The 21,094-nt window shown below is 41.7% G+C and overlaps 1 protein-coding gene across 1 annotated transcript; it reads right to left on the bottom strand.

Annotated features, from left to right (window-relative positions):
* Positions 1–1,451: 1,451 nt before the first annotated feature.
* On the bottom strand, positions 1,452–20,569 carry LOC128697710 (actin-related protein 2/3 complex subunit 3). The gene is made up of 4 exons (XM_053789562.2): positions 20,446–20,569; positions 17,374–17,550; positions 13,274–13,469; positions 1,452–2,167 (listed from the first exon to the last, which is right to left on the bottom strand). Exons 1-4 carry the CDS (start codon positions 20,449–20,451, stop codon positions 2,010–2,012), a joined length of 537 nt encoding a protein of 178 aa, XP_053645537.1. The 5' UTR covers positions 20,452–20,569; the 3' UTR covers positions 1,452–2,009.
* Positions 20,570–21,094: the final 525 nt, after the last annotated feature.

Raw genomic sequence — 21,094 nt, 5'->3', positions numbered from 1 at the left:
CAGCATCAAGAAATCTTCCTTGAGACAACCCTAGAGCTAGAGCCTAACCAGCATCAAGGAACCTTCCATGAGAGGACCATAAAACTAGAACCTAAATAGCATCACTTTACCTTCCTTGAGAGGACCCTAGAGCTAGAGCCAAACAAGCATCAAGAAACCTTCCTTGAGAGGATCCTAGAGCTAGAGCCTGACCAGCATCAAAGAACCTTCTTGAAGGGTCCCTAGATCTAGAGCCTGACCAGCATCAAGGAACCTTCCTTCAGGGGTCCCTAGAGCTAGAGCCTGACCAGCATCAAAGAACCTTCTTTCAGGGGTCCCTAGAGCTAGAGCCTGACCAGCATCAAAGAACCTTCCTTCAGGGGTCCCTAGAGCTAGAGCCTGACCAGCATCAAAGAACCTTCCATCAGGGGTCCCTAGAGCTAGAGCCTAACCAGCATCAAAGAATGTTCCATCAGGGGTCCCTAGAGCTAGAGCCTGACCTGCATCAAAGAACCTTCCTTCAGGGGTCCCTAGATCTAGAGCCTGAGCAGCATCAAGGAACCTTCCTTCAGGGGACCCTAGAGCTAGAGCCTAACCAGCATCAAGGAACCTTCCTTGAGAAGTCCCTAGATCTAGAGCCTGAGCAGCATCAAGGAACCTTCCTTGAGAGGACCCTAGAGCTACAGCCTAACCAGCATCAAGGAACCTTCCTTGAGAGGACCCTAGAGCTAGAACCTAACCAGCATCAAGGAACCTTCCTTGAGAGGACCCTAGAGCTAGAGCCTGACCAGCATCAAGGAACCTTCCTTGAGAGGACCCTAGAGCTGCTTCCTCATGAATGTAATATAATTAATAATAATGTTAAAATGATTGTATTATTATTAGTCAAAAGTAAGTGCTAAACCCATAACATGACTATTTTAGCAAGGTTGAAGGTAAGCCTAATACCTGTTTGTAGCACACTTCCGCTATGTGTGTTCTACTACTAGACTACATCACACGTTTTAAGTTTTATATGTTCAGTGTTCATTGTTAGTTGCACTTAATTCTTTTACTTAAAATACGTAGTTGCATAAAACACTCGTGCAACACTTGGGAATCTTTATTGAGGAAACATTTTGCTACACCGTCGCTTCATTAGTCCTATACAAAGAAAAACAATGGAAAAAGAGGAGTTTGAGGTAATCAGTCCCTCAGCCTGGAATCAATGTAAACACATTGATTCCAGGGTGAGGGACTAATTACTTTAAACTTTTCTTTCTCCACTGTTCTTCTTTGTATAAGACTAATGACACCACTGTGTGGTCAAATGTTTCAATAAAGATTCCCAAATGTTGCACGAGTGTCTCATTCTTCAATTTGTCAATTTTCTAAACCATTTATCACTTACAATTGCACATGGTGCTCTTGCAGCCTTGTCATTCCCCAGAGGTACAAATCATCTGACATTTCTGGAGTCAAAAATCATATAATTCATTTAGAAATTTTATTAATCATGGAAGTTGTCCTACATATAAAGTTATACATTAAGATAAAAAAAAAAGAGGGGGGGGGGAAGGGAATTCATGAAAATTAAAGTAATATACAGAAGGGTTACTCTACTATAATGTGGTCTCTCTATAACAAGAAATTATTATATGGAAAATGCATGGGCTAATTATTAATCAAGGTAGTTACTCTTATAGTTCACATGAATAAAATATGATAGTACGTCACCCATATATTAAATCATCACTGTTGTACATGAATAGATAATGCCAATAACAAAAAAAAAAATGAAAATCAACTCTAGGCTATGAGCCATTATGCACCTTTGTAAATACTAAGGATAACTCTCACAAGAATTTGTGAATAAAATGCATTATTCATTTTACTGTCATCTGTTTTAAATAAAAGTAAATACATTAAAATATAACCGAATAAAAACAAATTAAACCACGTATAAAGGATGTGATATACTGTACTGTGCTTAAAAGTTCAAATCACTGTATTTTTAATCTATATTGTCATTTGATTAAGCCTAGAAAATGTTAAGCACTTGGTGCCAGCAAAGATTTGTCCATGAATTTCTTCTTGGTGAAGCAAAGCCACCACTTTGAAGGCTTGCCATCCGGGGTGTTGAAGACTCGCTCACAAACACGAAGACCTGTTTCTTGCCTCAACTGCTGGAGATACTGTTGCATCAGCTCTGTGCAATTAATCACATTTTTAGAGCATGAAAACTTTCACTATTTAAATGACCACAATTGTCACTAATCTGGTTAGCAAGCTATATAGAATACTTGGTAAATACACTTTTTTTTTTACAGACAATAACTAATTAAAATTAAAATCAAATAAAAATATGCAAAAGTGAAAAGGATGAAAAATTTATTTACATGCTGTACTGAGAAATCCCCCTCAAGACTAACTGCTTCCCAGTATACGTAAGAGGGATTACCAATAAACCTCTGGCTGTCTTCAAGAGGAAGTTGACCACCTGGACTGTAGTTCGTACATCGGTTTCCGTGTGGCCAGCAGTAACAGCCAGGTTGATGAGGCCATGACCCACTGCAAGGCCTGTCATGGAGTGGGCCGCAGGGGCACTGACTCCCAAACCACTCTCCAGGTAAGGAAACGGAGCTAACCCTCCCCATGAATCAAACCTAATTAACTTTCATTTTCCAGGTGCCGCCTCTTTATAGGGGGGGGGGGCTCCTCGTTGCGCGGTAAAGAGGCTATCGGTCTGAGGAATTGGACCTTTAGGTCTTCTTCCTCCGACTGAACCTAATTACCCCAATCCTCCCTTCCCTATCCCATCCCCCCCTTTTCCCCCCTCTCCCCACCCTCCCCTTGTTTCCCATCCCATTTGTAGCCTCTGGGGTTCTCCCCTTTAGCATTACAGTTTCTAGGTAGGGAGTGGCATGCCAGGGTTCGACCCACTCCGTAAGGTCCCTCGGGGATGGTGTGGTTTGCCGTGGAATCTGAATTGTCTGAAGATGCCCCGCTTCCTTCACAGATTTCCAGGAAGTGGGCGAGGTGCCCTTCGGGTAATGGGTGTATCTCCGGAAGCTGCCTGTTGGTTTTGGGAGGTGGGTTTCTGACTGCCCTTTCTTTTGTCTGCTGAGGTAGCTCGGTAGATGTGAGGCTGCTATCCCGCAGCACTGGTTTACTAGTGTGAAGGGTAGGGTATGGCATGGGTTCCACATTGCATCTTCACCACCCGTGGGCTTGAGGTCCTCTCAGATGAGAGGAGGAGCTTCAGGCCCCTCCATGCCTCCTAGTGACTGTCTCTCTGCTGTCCCTCTTTTTTTCTTTCCTTCTTTCTTGTTATTGTAAGAAAAAAGAAAGGTGATATCACAAAAGCACCTTTATAATGGAGTCTTCACCCAGTGAAACCCTTCCTCCTCCCATACCCCTTTCTGATCCCACACCCTGTTCTGACCCGGCTTCATTATCAGTCCATTCTCTCGACTCTTCTCATACCCCTGTACCTTCTGCCAGTGACGCTTTGTCACCTGCTTCAGGTGCTGTGGTGTCACCCGTTTCTGTGAATGCCACTACTGCTACCATGCCTTTCACAATGTGTCCGGCTTCCCGAATACGGTGCGGCGGTTTTCAGATCACCCACCTCCCTCAGGTTAGACCACCCATGGTACTACTTCTTAACGTCCAAGACAACTTACTTACGACAGTTCATCGATGATTGCTCAAAAATGACCTATGCGACACTCATTACCTTTGCATAACGGGCTAACAAGTACCCAATGGACAAAATTCTTTTCTTCACAAACGACGTCTCAAACTGATTATCTTTCTAATCATGGAATTGGTAAAACTCTTTTATGGCAAGTAGGCCAAAATATATCCCTCCACACTCTTCGAAGCAGTGCTCGCCATAACAGTACAGAATTCAGAGTAAGCTCATTCTCTCTCCCGCATCACTTCCATAGATAACATACGAGTCACCGTTCATAAGCACGCTACTCTTAATTCTTGCGGTGGTACTGTGGTCTTACCACGTACCACTGTACTGAGTGATTTTTTTGTCTTGCGGCTATGATATTTTAGAACTACATGTATTAGCCCTTGAGAACCTCCCATTTCTTAAGGTAGATACATACATCCTGCCTGCTCATGGGCGGAGGCGCTTTCCCAGTAACAATGCTCGTTTAACCTTCAACTGCCGGGAACTTCCATCCTCTGTCTATACAGGTCTCCCTCAACATTCACATTTTCAACTTTCACGGGCTTCACACATTCGTGAATTCCCAACTGCCAAATTCCCAGCCACCAAATTCCCAGCCGCCAAATCATATTTAAATTTCCCGCCACCTGCGAGTCCCTACTACCCTCCCTCTGACCCCAGCAACTGGCAGCCAGCCCTCCCACCACTCAGTGTGGTGAGTGTTTTGTTTGCTCATTATTTGCTATTAAACTACAGTATAAATAATATAAACCCATTCATGACTGCATATTGGAATGGCTATTCGGACAGGTATTAGATGGTGACATCATGTGTTTACTCTTGAACACAGCAAAGAATCAAACATTTCTGCTACAGCTAATAATAACAATAGTAGTAGTAGTAGTAATAATAATAATAATAATAATAATAATAATAATAATAATAATAATAATAAATACGATATAATTGAAGAAGGAAATTGTACAAAAATAGGAGGGAGTGGTTAACACATCGTCAGTGTGACTTTGTTAATGCTGGAGTGAGCATTAGTCTCCCTGCTCTTCCAAACACTTCACAATAATTCATTATGTTTGGTGCTTGTAGATTGAGTGCGACTGGAGTGGTAGAGGCAGTGGGTGAGACAGTGGGTGAGACAGTGGGTGAGGCAGTGGTTGAGGCAGTGGGTGAGGCAGTGGTTGAGGCAGCTGTTGAGGCAGCGATTGAGGCAGCGATTGAGGCAGTGGTTGAGGCAGCTGTTGAGGCAGCGGTTGAGGCAGCTGTTGAGGCAGCAGTTGAGGCAGCGGTTGAGGCAGCGGTTGAGGCAGCTGTTGAGGCAGCTGTTGAGGCAGCGGTTGAGGCAGAGGTTGAGGCAGCGGTTGAGGCAGCAGTTGAGGCAGCGGTTGAGGCAGCGATTGAGGCAGTGGTTGAGGCAGCTGTTGAGGCAGCGGTTGAGGCAGCTGTTGAGGCAGCAGTTGAGGCAGCGGTTGAGGCAGCGGTTGAGGCAGCTGTTGAGGCAGCTGTTGAGGCAGCGGTTGAGGCAGAGGTTGAGGCAGCGGTTGAGGCAGCGGTTGAGGCAGCAGTTGAGGCAGCGGTTGAGGCAGCGGTTGAGGCAGCTGTTGAGGCAGCTGTTGAGGCAGCTGTTGAGGCAGCTGTTGAGCAGCTGTTGAGGCAGCTGTTGAGGCAGCTGTTGAGGCAGCAATTGAGGCAGCGGTTGAGGCAGCGATTGAGGCAATGGTATTTAATAACATACATGTTAATAATAATAATAATAATAATAATACATGTTATTAATAATATGTACTATTATTATTTATAACATATATGTTATTAAATACCACTGCCTCAACCGCTGAATTATTGTGAAATGTTTGGAAGAGCAGGGAGACTAATGCTCACTCCAGCATAAACAAAGTCACACTGACGATGTGTCAACCATTCCCTTGTATTTTTGTACAATTTCCTTCTTCAATTATATCGTATTTATTATTATTATTATTATTATTATTATTATTATTATTATTGTTATTATTAGCAGTAGCAGAAATGTTCGATTCTTTGCTGTGTTCAAGAGTAAACACATGATGTCACCGTCTAATACCTTTCCGAATAGCCATTCCAATATGCAGTCATGAATGGGTTGACATTATTTATACTGTAGTTTAATAGCAAATAATGAACAAACAAAACACTCACCACACTGAGTGGTGGGAGGGCTGGCTGCTAGTTGTGGGGTCGGAGGGAGGGTAGTAGGGACTCGCAGTGGTTGAGGAAGTGGTGGAGGCATTGGTGGAGGCATTGGTGGAGGCATTGGTGGAGGCAGTGGTGGAGTCTGTGGTATTTAATAACATACATGTTATTAAAGCATATCATGTAAATATTTAGTACAATTTACGACGTTTTCATGTATTTTATGATTGCTCATGGTTCAACAAGTTAAGGAAGCAGTATTGTATTATATTTCCATACAATATATTGGGGCACCAAACATTCACGGTTTTTCAACATTCGCGAGGCTCTTGATCCCCTAACCCTCACGAGTGTTGAGGGAGACCTGTATTGCGGGCCATCACCTAGAGGTTCGTCAAGTAGTTCCCACTCCCCAACAGTGTCGTAACTGCTGGTGTTTGTGCACCCCGCTAAACACTGCAGATCTGCGGTGGAATGCCCAGTCTGCGGTGCAGCAGATCATTCCAATACATCTTGTAGTCTTCCTCCCTCTTGTCTCAATTGCACAGAGCTTCATCCTTCCTTTTCACGCCATTGCCAGGACTATCGTAATGAATGAGAGATCTGTTATCTTAAGGAGCGTGAGGGCCTTACACCATGACAGTCTCTCAGCTTTGCCTTCAAGGAAAACTTCCTTGTGTCCCATATGCTCGAGTAGCCCGAAGACCTCTAACCTCGATGGTTCTCCTGCCTCCCAATCCCTCTGCGTCCGTGCCTTCCGGGGTCACCCAAGTTTCTAATTTGTTTGCAGTTTTATCCTCTGACACTCTTACCTCCGCACCACTTCTACTTCTTCATCTCGTTCGCTTGCTTCTCAGTCTACAAGACCTCGCAGACCTACACTTTCTTCGCGTCCATCACCTGTACAGAATTTATCTTCTACTTCCGAGCCTTGTTCTCATCCCCTTTCCAGCTCTCACACGAAGGTGGAGGCTCAACCCCCCCCTTTGTGTAGTTCCCTCTTCCCCCCCCCCCTGATTTTCCTCCATAGTTACCCTTCAACCTCCTTCCTCTCCTGTTACACTACAGGACTCTTCTCCCACAGCCAACGCATCTCTCCAGGTTCATACTCCTCGCCCCTCTCAGACCTCTTTGGTTGTCTCCATAGTTACTCCGACCTTTACTTGCAATGCCTCTCCTGTCTCTGACACCACGGCATCGTCAGCTTCCTTAACAACTGAGACATTAGACACTATCTCTAGCTATACTGCAGAGACGACACACCCGATGAACACCAACGCGCCTTCTATTTCACGACCAACACTCTATTCCTCCGCAATATTCTAATTCTGCCTTGCTTACATGCTTAATGTTGCCCCACATGTTAACTTTCTGATCCTAAAAGCCCATAGGTGTTATCATTTCTTATTGCTGCCATTTTTATTTCTGTACATAATGTCTTTTTTACAATGGAATATTCGTGGCTTTAGGGGCAATCGAGGAGAACTCCAAGTGTTGCTCTCCCAATTGTTCCCAGTATGTGTTGGGTTGCAAGAGCTCAAAATTTGTTCTGCTATCATTCACCCCGTTTCGGGCTACATGCTGTTACATTCTCCCGATCCTTTACCTGACAAATCGTTTAATGAAAGCTCGCTGCTTGTGCACGTTGATATACCGTATCAACAAGTTTTTGTTCATTCCCCTCTACATTATACTGCAACTCGTATGTACACAAAAGATTTACAGTTTACTCTCTTTCTCCGTACCGTGCATTCTATATCTCTGATATCACGTTTTTAATTTCTTCTCTACCGCCGCCCATCTTGTTGTTGGGTGATTTTAACACTCACCATCACCTGTGGGGAGGGTCCCACTGCAACTCTCGTGGTGATAAGGTGGAGACTCTTCTCACTTCTCATCCTCTTCGTATTTTAAATACAGGTGCTCCAACCCATTTTGACTCTCGCACTCTCTCTCTCTCTTGCATTGATCTATCTGTTTCTCACCCATTGCACTTGATTTTGTGTGGTCTCTTCTTCCAGATTTACACGATAGTGATCACTTTCCTATCCTTCTTACTTCTATTACATATACCAGACCGTTTCGTAGCCCTCGTTGGCAATTCACTCGAGCAGATTGGGACATACTCCCATCTTACCACCTGTAGTGAGGACCCCCTTTCGTCCTCTACTGATGAACTGGCACACCAATTTTCGAACTTCTAACTGTGGCAATGCATTCTATCCTCCAAATCTCAGGTAGGCATTCTCAGATATGCGTACTTTGGTGGTCTCCTACGTGTGCCTGTGCAGTGCATTTAAAACGTATTGCGTGGGGCTGTTATCGATATAATTGTACCGCAGAGTGTCTGTTGGATGTTAAGCAGGCAAGAGAAGTTGCTCACCATGTCATCTGCGAAGTTAAACGCATTTGTTGGCGAGACTACATGTCTACCATTACCTCATCATCCCCTATGTGTGCGATTTGGAAAAAGGTGAGGAAATTGTGTGGTAAGTACACTCTGGACCCAGCTCCTGTTTTGCGGGTTGCTGGAGTTAATGTCGCAGAACCCCTAGAAGTTGCCACAGAAATCGGGAACTATCTTGCCTGTATCTTCCGAGAGCTTCACCTTTGTCCCTCATTTCTTATGTTGAAGCCTGCCAAAGAACAATTGCCCTTTGATTTCTCCTCCGATGGATTAGAGCCATATAACGTACCTTTTACTCTCCTAGAACTGGAGTCCACACTTTCCATTTGCCAGCCATCGGCAATGGGACCTGATGATATCCACATCGGTATGCTACAACATCGCCATTCTATGGCTCTTCCCGTTCTTTTACATCTTTTCAATCTTATTTGGGAGCGAGGGGCTCTCCCTCAACAATGGAAATCAGCTATTGTACTACTGTTTCACAAACTGGGCGCCTTGGGACTTGACACTTCTCACTCTCGTCTCATGATGATGGAAAGATTAGTAAATAGACGTCTGATGTGGTTCTCAGAGACTCAGAATAGCCTTTCCCTTCGCCAATATGGCTTTCACAAAGGCCGTTGTACTGTAGACCCCTTGCTCCACTTCGATACGTATATTTGAAATACCTTTGCTAACAACCACTCTGTCCTAGTGGTCTTTTTGGATCTAGAGAAGGCATATGACACCACTTGGAGGTATAACATTCTTGCCCAAGCCCACTCTTTAGGCCTCTGCGGTAATCTATCACACTTCATAGCTGCTTTCTTGTTCGATAGACTTTTTCAGGTCTGTATTGGCACCTCACTTTCCTCAAACTTTGTACAAGCCAAGGGAGTCCCACAAGGTTGTTTCCTCAGCACTACTATTTTTCTCTTAGCTATAAATAACCTTCCATCCGTTCTTCCTTCGCATGTTTGGTCGTCACTTTATGTTGATGGCTTCGCTATAGCTTACTCAAGTGCTGACTGTTGACTAGTAGCAGCCTCCCTTCAGGTTGCGATTGACAGAGTCTCCCACCGGACCACTTCTCATGGCTTCAAGTTTTCTGATACAAAAACCCAATCCATTACCTTCACTAGATGTCCGTTTGTTCTGGATACTCCACTGTAATTATAACGGTTCACGTGTTCCAGCATGTGATATGATCAAGTTTCTTTGCCTGCTCTTTGATCGCTGGCTGACGTGGAGACCTCACATTTCTTCTTTAAAGACAACTTGCCATGGTCGGCTAAATCTCCTTAAGGTCCTCGCACATCATTCATGGGGAGCAGATCATCGCACTCTCTTCCGTTTGCGTTCCACCCTCATCTTGTCCAAGCTAGATTATGGTGACCAAGTCTATTCTTTGGCCTCTCCCGCAACTCTTTCTAAGTTAGATCCCATTCATCACCAAGGTCTCCATCTGTGCCTTTCGTTCATCCCCAGTTGAAAGCCTCTATGCAGAGGCGAATGTTCCTTTCCTAGCTGATCGTCATGATGCTCACTGTCTTCGCTATTTTGTCCGTGCTCATGATCTTCGTATTCCTTTCACGTATAGGTTAGTCTCAGACATTAATAGGAACCCACTGTTTGTTCGAAGCCCCTGCCTACTCTGACAGTTTTCTCTTCGCATTCACTCCCTCCAATCTTCTCTCCAGTTACCCCCCTTGTATGTTCATTTAGCGTCTGCCTTCTCCCTTACCCCTTGGGAAGCTCTAACAGTTCATATCTGCCCTCCCCCTCCACTACCGCGCACCAAAGCTTTCTTACCTATGTCTGCTACTCGCTCTCTTTTTCTCAAGCACTTCCGGTTGCATGCTCATGGTATTGATGGTGTTGGGTTCGCAGCAGTTTTCCTGATGATGTTGTCCGAGGACACTTGTTGGACTCAGCTAGTGTTTTTACTGCGTAGTTGTAGCTATCCTTATAGTGCTTCTTCGTATTACTACATTTAAGTCTCCTTTGATGTCTGTGATCATTTCGTTTTCCATCAGTGCTTTAGAAGCCATTAAACAATTTGACTCCCCTCATCCATTAGTCCTCCGTATTCAACAATGGTTGCACCGTGTGGCTAGCAAGAATAAAGCTGTCATTTTCTGCTGGGTCCCTGGTCACGTTGGTGTTGAGGGCAATGAGCAGGCAGATGCTGCTGCAGAGTCAGCAGTGCATGATCTCCCAGTTTCTTATAGGGGTATTCTGTACAGGGATTATTTTCCAGTCATCTCTGCCTGTCTCCGCTGCCGCTGGCAACAACAATGGTCAGGCATATGCCCTAACAAATTGCACTCTATTAAACCGCTATTAGCTTTGTGGCCATCTTCCTACCACCGTTGCCATTCTCAGAAGACTGTGCTCTCCCGGCTCTGCATTGGTCATACACGCCTTACCCATGGGTATCTCATGGATAGACGCCCTGTTCCTCACTGTGAGGCTTGTCAGGTCCCTATTTCGGTTCTTCACTTCCTTGTCAATTGCCTGATTTACCAGTGAGCTTGCAGGATTCACCTCCAGTGATGCCACCGCTCTACCACTCTTACTTTATCTTCTCTACTTGCAGACGACCCCACCCTTGACTCCCGAGCACTTTTTGACTTTTTGTCAGCAAATGTCTTATTATATGAACTTTGACACACAGCACTTAGCATCCCTTCCATCCCTTTTCTCCCCTCACCTCTGATCCCCTCTCCACCTAGCTGATTATAACTTCCACATTACATACTGCCTAGCAGCGCTGTATGACCCTTGTCAGTTTAGCCTTTTCTCTGATTATAATAATAATACAGTGGACCCTCAGTTAACAATGCCATCGGATAGCGATAAAATCGGATACTGATATGTTTTTGTGTCAAAATATTGGCTCAGCTAACTATGAAAAACTCAGTTAAGGACATTCGTCCTGAATGTGTCCATGCAGCCTGAGCCCATGTACAGCCAGTGTGCCATTGTTTACAAGCCAGTGAGGATGATTCCACACGTACGTGCGATATATTTTGTATTATTCCATTGTTTTTAGTGCTTGTAACTGCTAAATAAGCCACCACGGGCCCAAAGAAAGCTTCTAGTGCCAGCCCTGTGGTAAACAAGGAAAGAAACACAATGTAATTCAATTCGTAGCAAAATACCAAAGTGGAGGAGGAAGAGAGAGGGGAGAATGTGCCTTCTGCAGTGATTCAGTGATTCTACGATACTAAAGCAGCTTACCTACCACACCCTTTCTAAATGTTTCTCCTACTTTAGCATTTAGGTCCCCTACCACAATTACTCTCTCACTTGGTTCAAAGGTTTCTAAACATTTGCTTAACATCTCCCAAAATCTCTCTCTCTCCTCTACACTCCTCTCCTCCAGATGCATACACGCTTATTATGACCCACTTTTCACATCCAACCCTTATTTTAATCTACATAATCTTTGAATTTACACATTTATATTCCCTCTTCTCCTTCCATAACTGGTCCTTCAACATTATTGCTACCCCTTCCTTAGCTCTAACTATCTCAGATACTCCTGACTTAATCCCATTTATTTCTCCCCACTGAAACTCGCCTATCCCCTTTAGCTTTGTTTCGCTTAGGGCCAGGACATCCAACTTCTTTTCATTTATAACATCACCAATCATCTCTTTCTTAATTAGTTTGATGGAGGAGATGCTGGCAGAGGTTTAGGGTGGTGGAAGATAGCAGGGTGGCGTATGTTAAGTGGCCCTATACACCTCGAACAACATTGGAGAGTTACTTTCATGTTGTTTTTCTATCGCTTACTCGCTTAACTTACTTGCTACAATGTTAATTCTATACTTTATCACTGGCTGGCACTATAGCCTTTATCGACACTTGCTGCTTTAGTATCGTACATATTGCAGAATCACTGAAGAAGGCACATTCTCCCCTCTCTCTTCCTCCTCCACTTTGGTACTTTGCTACGAGTTTTTTCTTGAATTCTATTGTGTTTCTTTCCTTCTTTACCAAAGACCTGGCACTAGGAGCTTTCTCTGGGCCCATGGTGGCTTATTTAGCAGTTGCAAGCACAAAAAACAATGGATTATTATGAAATGTATCGTATGAACCCATGGGGTGATGGTCACTCGCTGATAAACAATGGTACACAGTGTGAATGGTGCGGGAGACTGGCTTTGTGTGCACGCTGATGCTGGGATACCGCTCGGACACGTACCAGACAGTCACGGAATCACAAGGCCAGTCATGAACCGCAAACCAATATTTTGACCAAAAAAGTTGCTGTAAAGTTGCAGCTGCCGAAATGCGGGGGTCCACTGTATATACACACCCTTCTGGGTTTTCTTCTATTTTTCCTACTAGTTCTTGTTCTTATTTCCACTTATCTCCATGGGGAAGTGGAACAGAATTCTTCCTCCGTAAGCCATGCATGTCGTAAGAGTCAACTAAAATGCCAGGAGCAAGGGGCTCGTAACCCTTTTTCCTGTATACATTACTAAATGTAAAAAGAGAAACTTTCGTTTTTCTTTTTGGGCCACCCCACCTTGGTGGGATACAGCCAGTGCGTTGAAAGAAAGAAATATATGTAAGTGGGTATTTGTGCATACACAAGAATTTGTGGTGTTCAGCAATATTTCTTTAAAGGCAATTTCTGAAGATGTAAGTGATTGAGTACTACAATAAAAAAGGAAGACATTGAAAACCTTCCCTAGTGCAATAAATACCTTGTACAGTGGACCCCCGGTTTACGATATTATTTCATTCCAGAAGTATGTTCAGGTGCCAGTACTGACCGAATTTGTTCCCATAAGGAATATTGTGAATTAGATTAGTCCATTTCAGACCCCCAAACATACACATACAAATGCACTTACATAAATACACTTACATAATTGGTCGCATTGGGAGCTGATCGTAAACCGGGGGTCCACTGTATTTAGTCTCTAATATACATTACAGTAGTTTCAAGTTCAAAATAAAAAATTTAAGACATATTTTTATAAAATTGGCAATAAAAATGTACAATAATTAAAAATGGTAAATATAAAACTCACCCAAGTCGGCATCATTCTTGGGGCGGGCATACACAGCATTCAGTGGGAATGACGGCTCTCCAGGAATTGGAAACTTTGAGACAGCTAAAGAGTACATCTCATTAGCCCCTGTATTCTTGTCCTTGCATTTTGCCAGTTTCTTCAGGCATTCAGTGATGTACAGTGTCACATAGATTAGTGTACGGTCGCATTCACCCTGTTGATGAAAGCAGCATGTACATACTATGTACATATTAGAACATAGTTCACATAATCAATAAACAATGATGAGAGGTTTGATAAGCTTTTTTTTTTACTCCGGCAAGTTATTAAAGAAGATGAACATTATGCAACAGATCTCAGTGGTAAATATAAGGGTACAATGGGTGGTACCTCGGGATACAAACTTAATTCGTTCCACAAGGCTGTTCAAGTGCCATACCAAACAAATTTGTTCCCATAAGGAATAATGTAAATTAGATTAATCCGTTTCAGACCCCCCAAAAATACAGTTGCAAAAGCACTTACATAAATACACTTACATAATTGTTCGAGTTTTGAGATGTTCGTATCCCGAGGTACCACTGTATATTAAAAAACTAACTTAATCTATGTATACATTTTGCAATACTGTATATATATGCATAGTGGTATTTTGTTTATCATCTTAGCAGTAGCATGCTAACTGTTAAAGAGTTCCTTGACCATTTACACCTCTAGCAACATTCAGACAAAATAATTATAACAAATTTTCCTCTTCCTATCAACTACCTGTTAAATGTTCTTTGCACACACACTCAACATCCTCTTCCATTATTCTAGACACGGTATTGTGCCTTTTTTTGTTATGCTAGATCAAATAATTTACTACAGGAAGACCCTGTTTGTATGGCTCTTAGGTTCCTGACCCTGGGTGATAAGCAAAAATCGCCAGTGAGTGGAAAAAAAAAAACAGTTTTTTCAATACTGAATGCGTCTGAAATGCCCGATAACATTCACACTATCAAATATTAAGTGCTCCATACAGCTAGGCATAAAAAAAAAAGATACGAAAATAAATACCTACACAGCACATACAATACTTATCTTATATATGGCACAAGTCACCCTTCCCTTATGTAACTGTTATGTAGAAAAGCAGTGAGGGGTTTTTGACCTAAGACACTGGACCTGTGCCCCCCTTCCTTGGATATAACCTAAATGCTCCCAGTACTCCCAGGCATTGTATGATACCCATGGGTTTAGCACTCCTTCATGAATTTATATATTGTTTTTTTTACTGAATCATCAAATACATATGCATACAAATAGTTCCAGCCACCTTGCTATTGGTGAAGGACTTTTTATTCAAAGAATTTAAACCACTCATCCCTTCCTTGGATCAAACATGATTACCTTCCACTCCCCCTAACTGCATGACAAATATATGCTTAGCACTTAATATAATAAAATAATAATAAAAATTTTTGGAGTTAAACAAGTTAAGAAAGCCTAGGGAAAGTATGGATTTGTCAGTTAAAAACAGAGTAGGGGAGTTAGTAGATGGGGAGAGGGAGGTATTAGGTAGATGGCGAGAATATTTTGAGGAACTTTTAAATGTTGAGGAAGAAAGAGAGACGGTAATTTCATGCACTGGTCAGGGAGGTATACCATCTTTTAGGAGTGAAGAAAAGCAGAATGTAAGTGTGGGGGAGGTACGTGAGGCATTACGTAGAATGAAAGGGGGTAAAGCAGCTGGAACTGATGGGATCATGACAGAAATGTTAAAAGCAGGGGGGGGATATAGTGTTGGAGTGGTTGGTACTTTTGTTTAATAAATGTATGAAAGAGGGGAAGGTACCTATGGATTGGCAGAGAGCATGTATAGTCCCTTTATATAAAGGGAAAGGGGACAAAAGAGACTGTAAAAATTATAGAGGAATAAGTTTACTGAGTATATCAGGAAAAGTGTACAGTAGGGTTATAATTGAAAGAATTAGAGGTAAGACAGAATGTAGGATTGTGGATGAGCAAGGAGGTTTCAGAGTGGGTAGGGGATGTGTAGATCAAGTGTTTACATTGAAGCATATATGTGAACAGTATTTAGATAAAGGTAGGGAAGTTTTTATTGCATTTATGGATTTAGAAAAGGCATATGATAGAGTGGATAGAGGAGCAATGTGGCAGATGTTGCAAATATATGGAATAGGTGATAAGTTATTAAATGCTGTAAAGAGTTTTTATGAGGATAGTGAGGCTCAGGTTAGGGTGTGTAGAAGAGAGGGAGACTACTTCCCGGTAAAAGTAGGTCTTAGACAGGGATGTGTAATGTCACCATGGTTGTTTAATATTCAGTGGACCCCCGCTTAACGATCACCTCCCAATGCGACCAATTATGTAAGTGTATTTATGTAAGTGCATTTGTACGTGTATGTTTGGGGGTCTGAAATGCACTAACCTACTTCACAATATTCCTTATGGGAACAAATTCGGTCAGTACTGGCACCTGAACATACTTCTGGAATGAAAAAATATCGTTAACCAGGGGTCCACTGTATTTATAGATGGGGTTGTAAAGGAAGTAAATGTTAGGGTGTTCGGGAGAGGGGTGGGATTAAATTTTGGGGAATCAAATTCAAAATGGGAATTGACACAGTTACTTTTTGCTGATGATACTGTGCTTATGGGAGATTCTAAAGAAAAATTGCAAAGGTTAGTGGATGAGTTTGGGAATGTGTGTAAAGGTAGAAAGTTGAAAGTGAACATAGAAAAGAGAAAGGTGATGAGGGTATCAAATGATTTAGATAAAGAAAAATTGGATATCAAATTGCTGAGGAGGAGTATGGAAGAAGTGAATGTTTTCAGATACTTGGGAGTTGACGTGTCGGCGGATGGATTTATGAAGGATGAGGTTAATCATAGAATTGATAAGGGAAAAAAGGTGAGTGGTGCGTTGAGGTATATGTGGAGTCAAAAAACGTTATCTATGGAGGCAAAGAAGGGAATGTATGAAAGTATAGTAGTACCAACACTCTTATATGGGTGTGAAGCTTGGGTGGTAAATGCAGCAGTGAGAAGATGGTTGGAGGCAGTGGAGATGTCCTGTTTAAGGGCAACGTGTGGTGTAAACATTATGCAGAAAATTCGGAGTGTGGAAATTAGGAAAAGGTGTGGAGTTAATAAAAGTATTAGTCAGAGGGCAGAAGAGGGGTTGTTGAGGTGGTTTGGTCATTTAGAGAGACTGGATCAAAGTAGAATGACATGGAAAGCATATAAATCTATAGGGGAAGGAAGGCGGGGTAGGGGTCGTCCTCGAAAGGGTTGGAGAGACGGGGTAAAGGAGGTTTTGTGGGCGAGGGGCTTGGACTTCCAGCAAGCGTGCGTGAGCGTGTTAGATAGGAGTGAATGGAGACGAATGGTACTTGGGACCTGACGATCTGTTGGAGTGTGAGCAGGGTAATATTTAGTGAAGGGATTCAGGGAAACCGGTTATTTTTCGTATAGTCGGACTTGAGTCCTGGAAATGGGAAGTACAATGCCTGCACTTTAAAGGAGGGGTTTGGGATATTGGCAGTTTGGAGGGATATGTTGTGTATCTTCATATGTATATGCTTCTAAACTGTTGTATTCTGAGCACCTCTGCAAAAACAGTGATAATGTGTGAGTGTGGTGAAAGTGTTGAGTGATGATGAAAGTATTTTCTTTTTGGGGATTTTCTTTCTTTTTTGGGTCACCCTGCCTCGGTGGGAGACGGCCAACTTGTTGAAAAAAAAAAATAATAATAATAATACAGTTGGTTAACTATTATTTATATTTAAATAAGCAACAAATGTGTTTTACTTGAACTGCTGTTTTAGAACAAATTTAGTTTTAAATTACTATCAATCTCAGTACAGTGGACCCCCGGTTAACGATATTTTTTCACTCCATAAGTATGTTCAGGTGCCAGTACTGACCGAATTTATTCCCATAAGGAATATTGTGAAGTAGATTAGTCCATTTCAGACCCCCAAACATACACGTACAAACGCACTTACATAAATACACTTACATAATTGGTCGCATTCGGAGGTAATCGTTATGCGGGGGTCCACTGTATATTAAGAATAGGTATATTAAAAAAAAGTCCCTTGTAAGCTCACCTTAACTTCATAGGTTCTGAAGAATACATTTGCCTTAAAATATTGCAATGCTTCATCAATCACATCAAGGCCATCACCAGACATGAGAGGTGCAGGTCCTCTATATTTAGTTCTTATAGGAAGCATTGCCATATTGCCCACAGTCGAGCCAGGATGAGCAAGGCTGCAGTGGTATGCCTGACAAATGAACACATAGTACTGTTATTAAATAAGTCCCAACTCAGAGATGGAGAATTGAGCCTTCACCACTCATACCTTTGATGAGTTTCGAGTCTCTCACTACTCTCGGAGCCTGGCCATGGGCCAAGCTCATAATGTAATATGACCCACAGGAGCTTGGCACTAAATGAAATATGTATCACAGTTCAGAGGAGCCTCCAGAAGCTCTCTATAGAGGAGTGGTGGCAATCTGGCTGGAAGAGGGGACTAGGGGTCTCGTATATTTTAATGGTAAAATATACTGAAAGGTATGTGAGTAAGATACAATAAGATGTTTATGGCATTTATTGAGAAGACATTTTGTCCACCATGGACTTCATTAATCGATGCAGCTATAAAACAAGTGAGCATACTGTATATATATATTATAGTAAATTACATCATGATATATACATGTATCCAGTTTTGTTAAAAAACATAAAAAAATGGTTCAACTCCCAATCTCTGCCTATAATTTGAAAAAATGAGTTGTATCAATTTGGCCACCGTATCATTAATGTAAGTTTAGTACTTTTAGTGATAAATTTTTAATAAATGGACAAGTAACATAATTTATCTTAAGATTTATTTTACAGTATCTGCACTTGCATTTGATTTTTCTTTAATTTCTTACGATTTTCACACAAGACTATCTCCGAATACTCAACACACACATTCATTTGCCTTGAATTATGGTGTTCCACTTACAGGATTAGTAGTAGATAGTAAACTTGATAGCACATTATAGGAAGGTAGGTGCATACCGTCTACTTTTATAATCATTCTAAACAGTTTTTGAATATTAAATATCAATATTATGAAGGGCATTGTGCTTTCTTGTGAATATAATAATATTAAATGAAGCATAAGTCACAATACTGAACATTGGCTGGAACATTTCATAAATGACCCACATACTCAAAGAGGGAAATCATGACTACTATTAGTACTACAGGTCAGCCATCACTAATCTGGCATCACTGGGACCTGTAGTGTGCCGGATTAGCGAGTCTGCCGGATTACAGAATACACACTTAATTAACCTATCAATAGAGACTCTTTGTGCTACATTTTCCTAGTTTTCATTACTGCTTTCTCCTCCACTGGCTTGCTGCTGTGAATTAACAACCATCTGCACAATTTCTGAGTCAGTATAATGATGAAATTTGAAATTATGCTAGCCGAAATTAGTGTCGGATTACTGACGGAACCAGATAACTGATTGCCAGATTTGTGATGGCCGACCTGTACTACTCGCCTGCTTTTTCCCTTCCCTTTTCTGACCGGTCTTCTAGCCTTCTTCCCTCTCTTCTGCAAAGTCGTGATTTAATAATGGTTCAGGACATACTAAAACGTAGTCAAGAATGCCATCTTACATGTATGACATGTAAAAATAACATACACAATGGAAATAAATTATTTTGAGTAACTGCAGGGATATCGTGGTTAACTTATCATAACCTACCACTTTTATATATCTACCTGTGACCAATTTCTAGTTTTGCTACTCTCTCAGCCCAGCCTGGCACCAGGCTCTCCTATTGATTATTAAGTTTATCTAGGTACAGGTACACATAAGTACAATTATCATGAAAATTACCTAAAAAAAAAAGGAACAAATATGAATATAAATTTATAAATTAGTTAATACTCTTTATTTAAAAATAGAAACGAAACATAATGACTTCAATGGAAATAAATCATCACAGAAGTGGTTAGGGGTGACTGTACCTGCCTAACAAGGAGCAATAGGCTTTCTGCAGTACACTATTCTTATGTAACTTAACATAAATTATGTCTTAAATTTTTTTGTTGCCTTTCAAGGCAGGTGAAATTGCTGACCTGAAAAATGTACAGAGAACCTTCACGGCACACATGAGTATGATAAAACACTTAAATTACTGGGAACAATTGAAGTTCCTCGATTTGTATTCCCTGGAAAGCAGGCGAGAAAGATACATGGTAACATACAACTGGAAAATCCTAGAGGACTTGGTACCAAATTTGCACACGAAAAATCATTCCCTATGGAAGCAAAAGACTCGGCAGGTGGTGCAACATCCTCCCAATGAAAAGCAGGGGTGCCACGAGTAGGCTAAGAGACAACACAATAAGTGTGAGAGGCCCAAGACTATTTAACTGCCTCCCAGCATACATAAGGGAGGATTACCAATAGACCCCTGGCTGTCTTCAAGAAGGCTCTGGACAGGCACCTAAAGTCAGTACCTGATCAGCCAGGCTGTGGTTTGTACGTCAGACTGTGTGTGATCAACAGTAACAGCCTTGTTGATCAGGGCCTGATCCACCACGAGGCCAGGTCACAGACCGGGCTGTGGGGGCGTTGACCCCCGAAACCCTCTCCAGGTATATTTAACCTGCCACCTGAATAACTCGCCGACATCGGTAATTTGAAAACCGTGACTTTGCTAGATATCATTATGGGCCCATAAAAAATATTATATACATTTAACCTACCATAACCTAATAAAGTCAATGGTACTTACTTCCACTGGGGTTATTTAGCATGCATTTAGCACTAAAGATGTCAGTAATAATTACTTTTGATGTTACAAAGTAACTGGGGAAGAGAAAAGGACCCCAATAAAAATAAGTCACTTTGTCTGCCTTGTTTGTGTTATCAGACGTAATTTACACACGTTAAACTATGAATGATAATTACATTTATCTACATCACAACCTAAATACTAATTTTATTATAACTTCAAACTACTGAACGTGAGTCATCACTCTAAACATTACTTAAAAATTAGCTCGACCACACAACATATATTACCAGAAATAACCTTGCCTGTAAAAAAGCATGGTATGCACCACATATCTATGACTATAAATAGCATCTACAGGGCTTTTTACCGGCATTATGGAGAAATAATAGTATGGAGGAGGCACCGCCCCTCAGATGCTGCTATCACTGTTTACATCACCAGCTGCTCCTCTCTAACTTATAATATATTAATTAAGTTACTAAGTTTATTCGGGTACAGGTACACATAAATGTACTTATATAAATTATCTTATATAAAACCATATGTGTAGATTATATAGGATAACCCCAAAAAAAGTCAGACAAATTGACTTATTTCCATTGTGGTTTTCGGACTTTCCACTGGAGTCCCTAAGTTTATTTAGGTAAACTTACTTATAATACAATTACTATACATTATTTAACACGTCTGTAAATTACCTAGGATAACTCCCCCCCCCCCCCCAAAAAAAAGTCCTTGAATTTCCACCACTAAGCCTGCATACATACATACATACATACATACATACATACATACATACATACATACATACATACATACATACATACATACATACATACATACATACATACATACAAGTGTTGGATGTCATACGAACAACTGAGGAGGAGGTGAAGAAGCTCTTAAGTGACCTTGACACCTCAAAGGCTTAGTTTTAGTTTAATATGTTTATTATGCACCCCATACCCATCCTGTGGGCGGTAGTCAAAAGATTACAGAGGTACATAATTGGTCCA

Source organism: Cherax quadricarinatus, chromosome 68 (genome assembly GCF_038502225.1).
Source record: "Cherax quadricarinatus isolate ZL_2023a chromosome 68, ASM3850222v1, whole genome shotgun sequence".
NCBI lineage: Eukaryota > Metazoa > Arthropoda > Malacostraca > Decapoda > Parastacidae > Cherax > Cherax quadricarinatus.
This window is presented reverse-complemented; position numbering and strand designations above follow the sequence as displayed.

Bases quoted from the DNA above. Each gene is read 5' to 3' on its own strand.
- LOC128697710 (XM_053789562.2), bottom strand. The intron at 13,470-17,373 runs GTGAGCTTACAA...TTTCATCAACAG, and splicing joins TCAGAACCTATGAAGTTAAG to GGTGAATGCGACCGTACACT. The intron at 2,168-13,273 runs GTGAGTTTTATA...TTAATTGCACAG, and splicing joins CAAGAATGATGCCGACTTGG to AGCTGATGCAACAGTATCTC.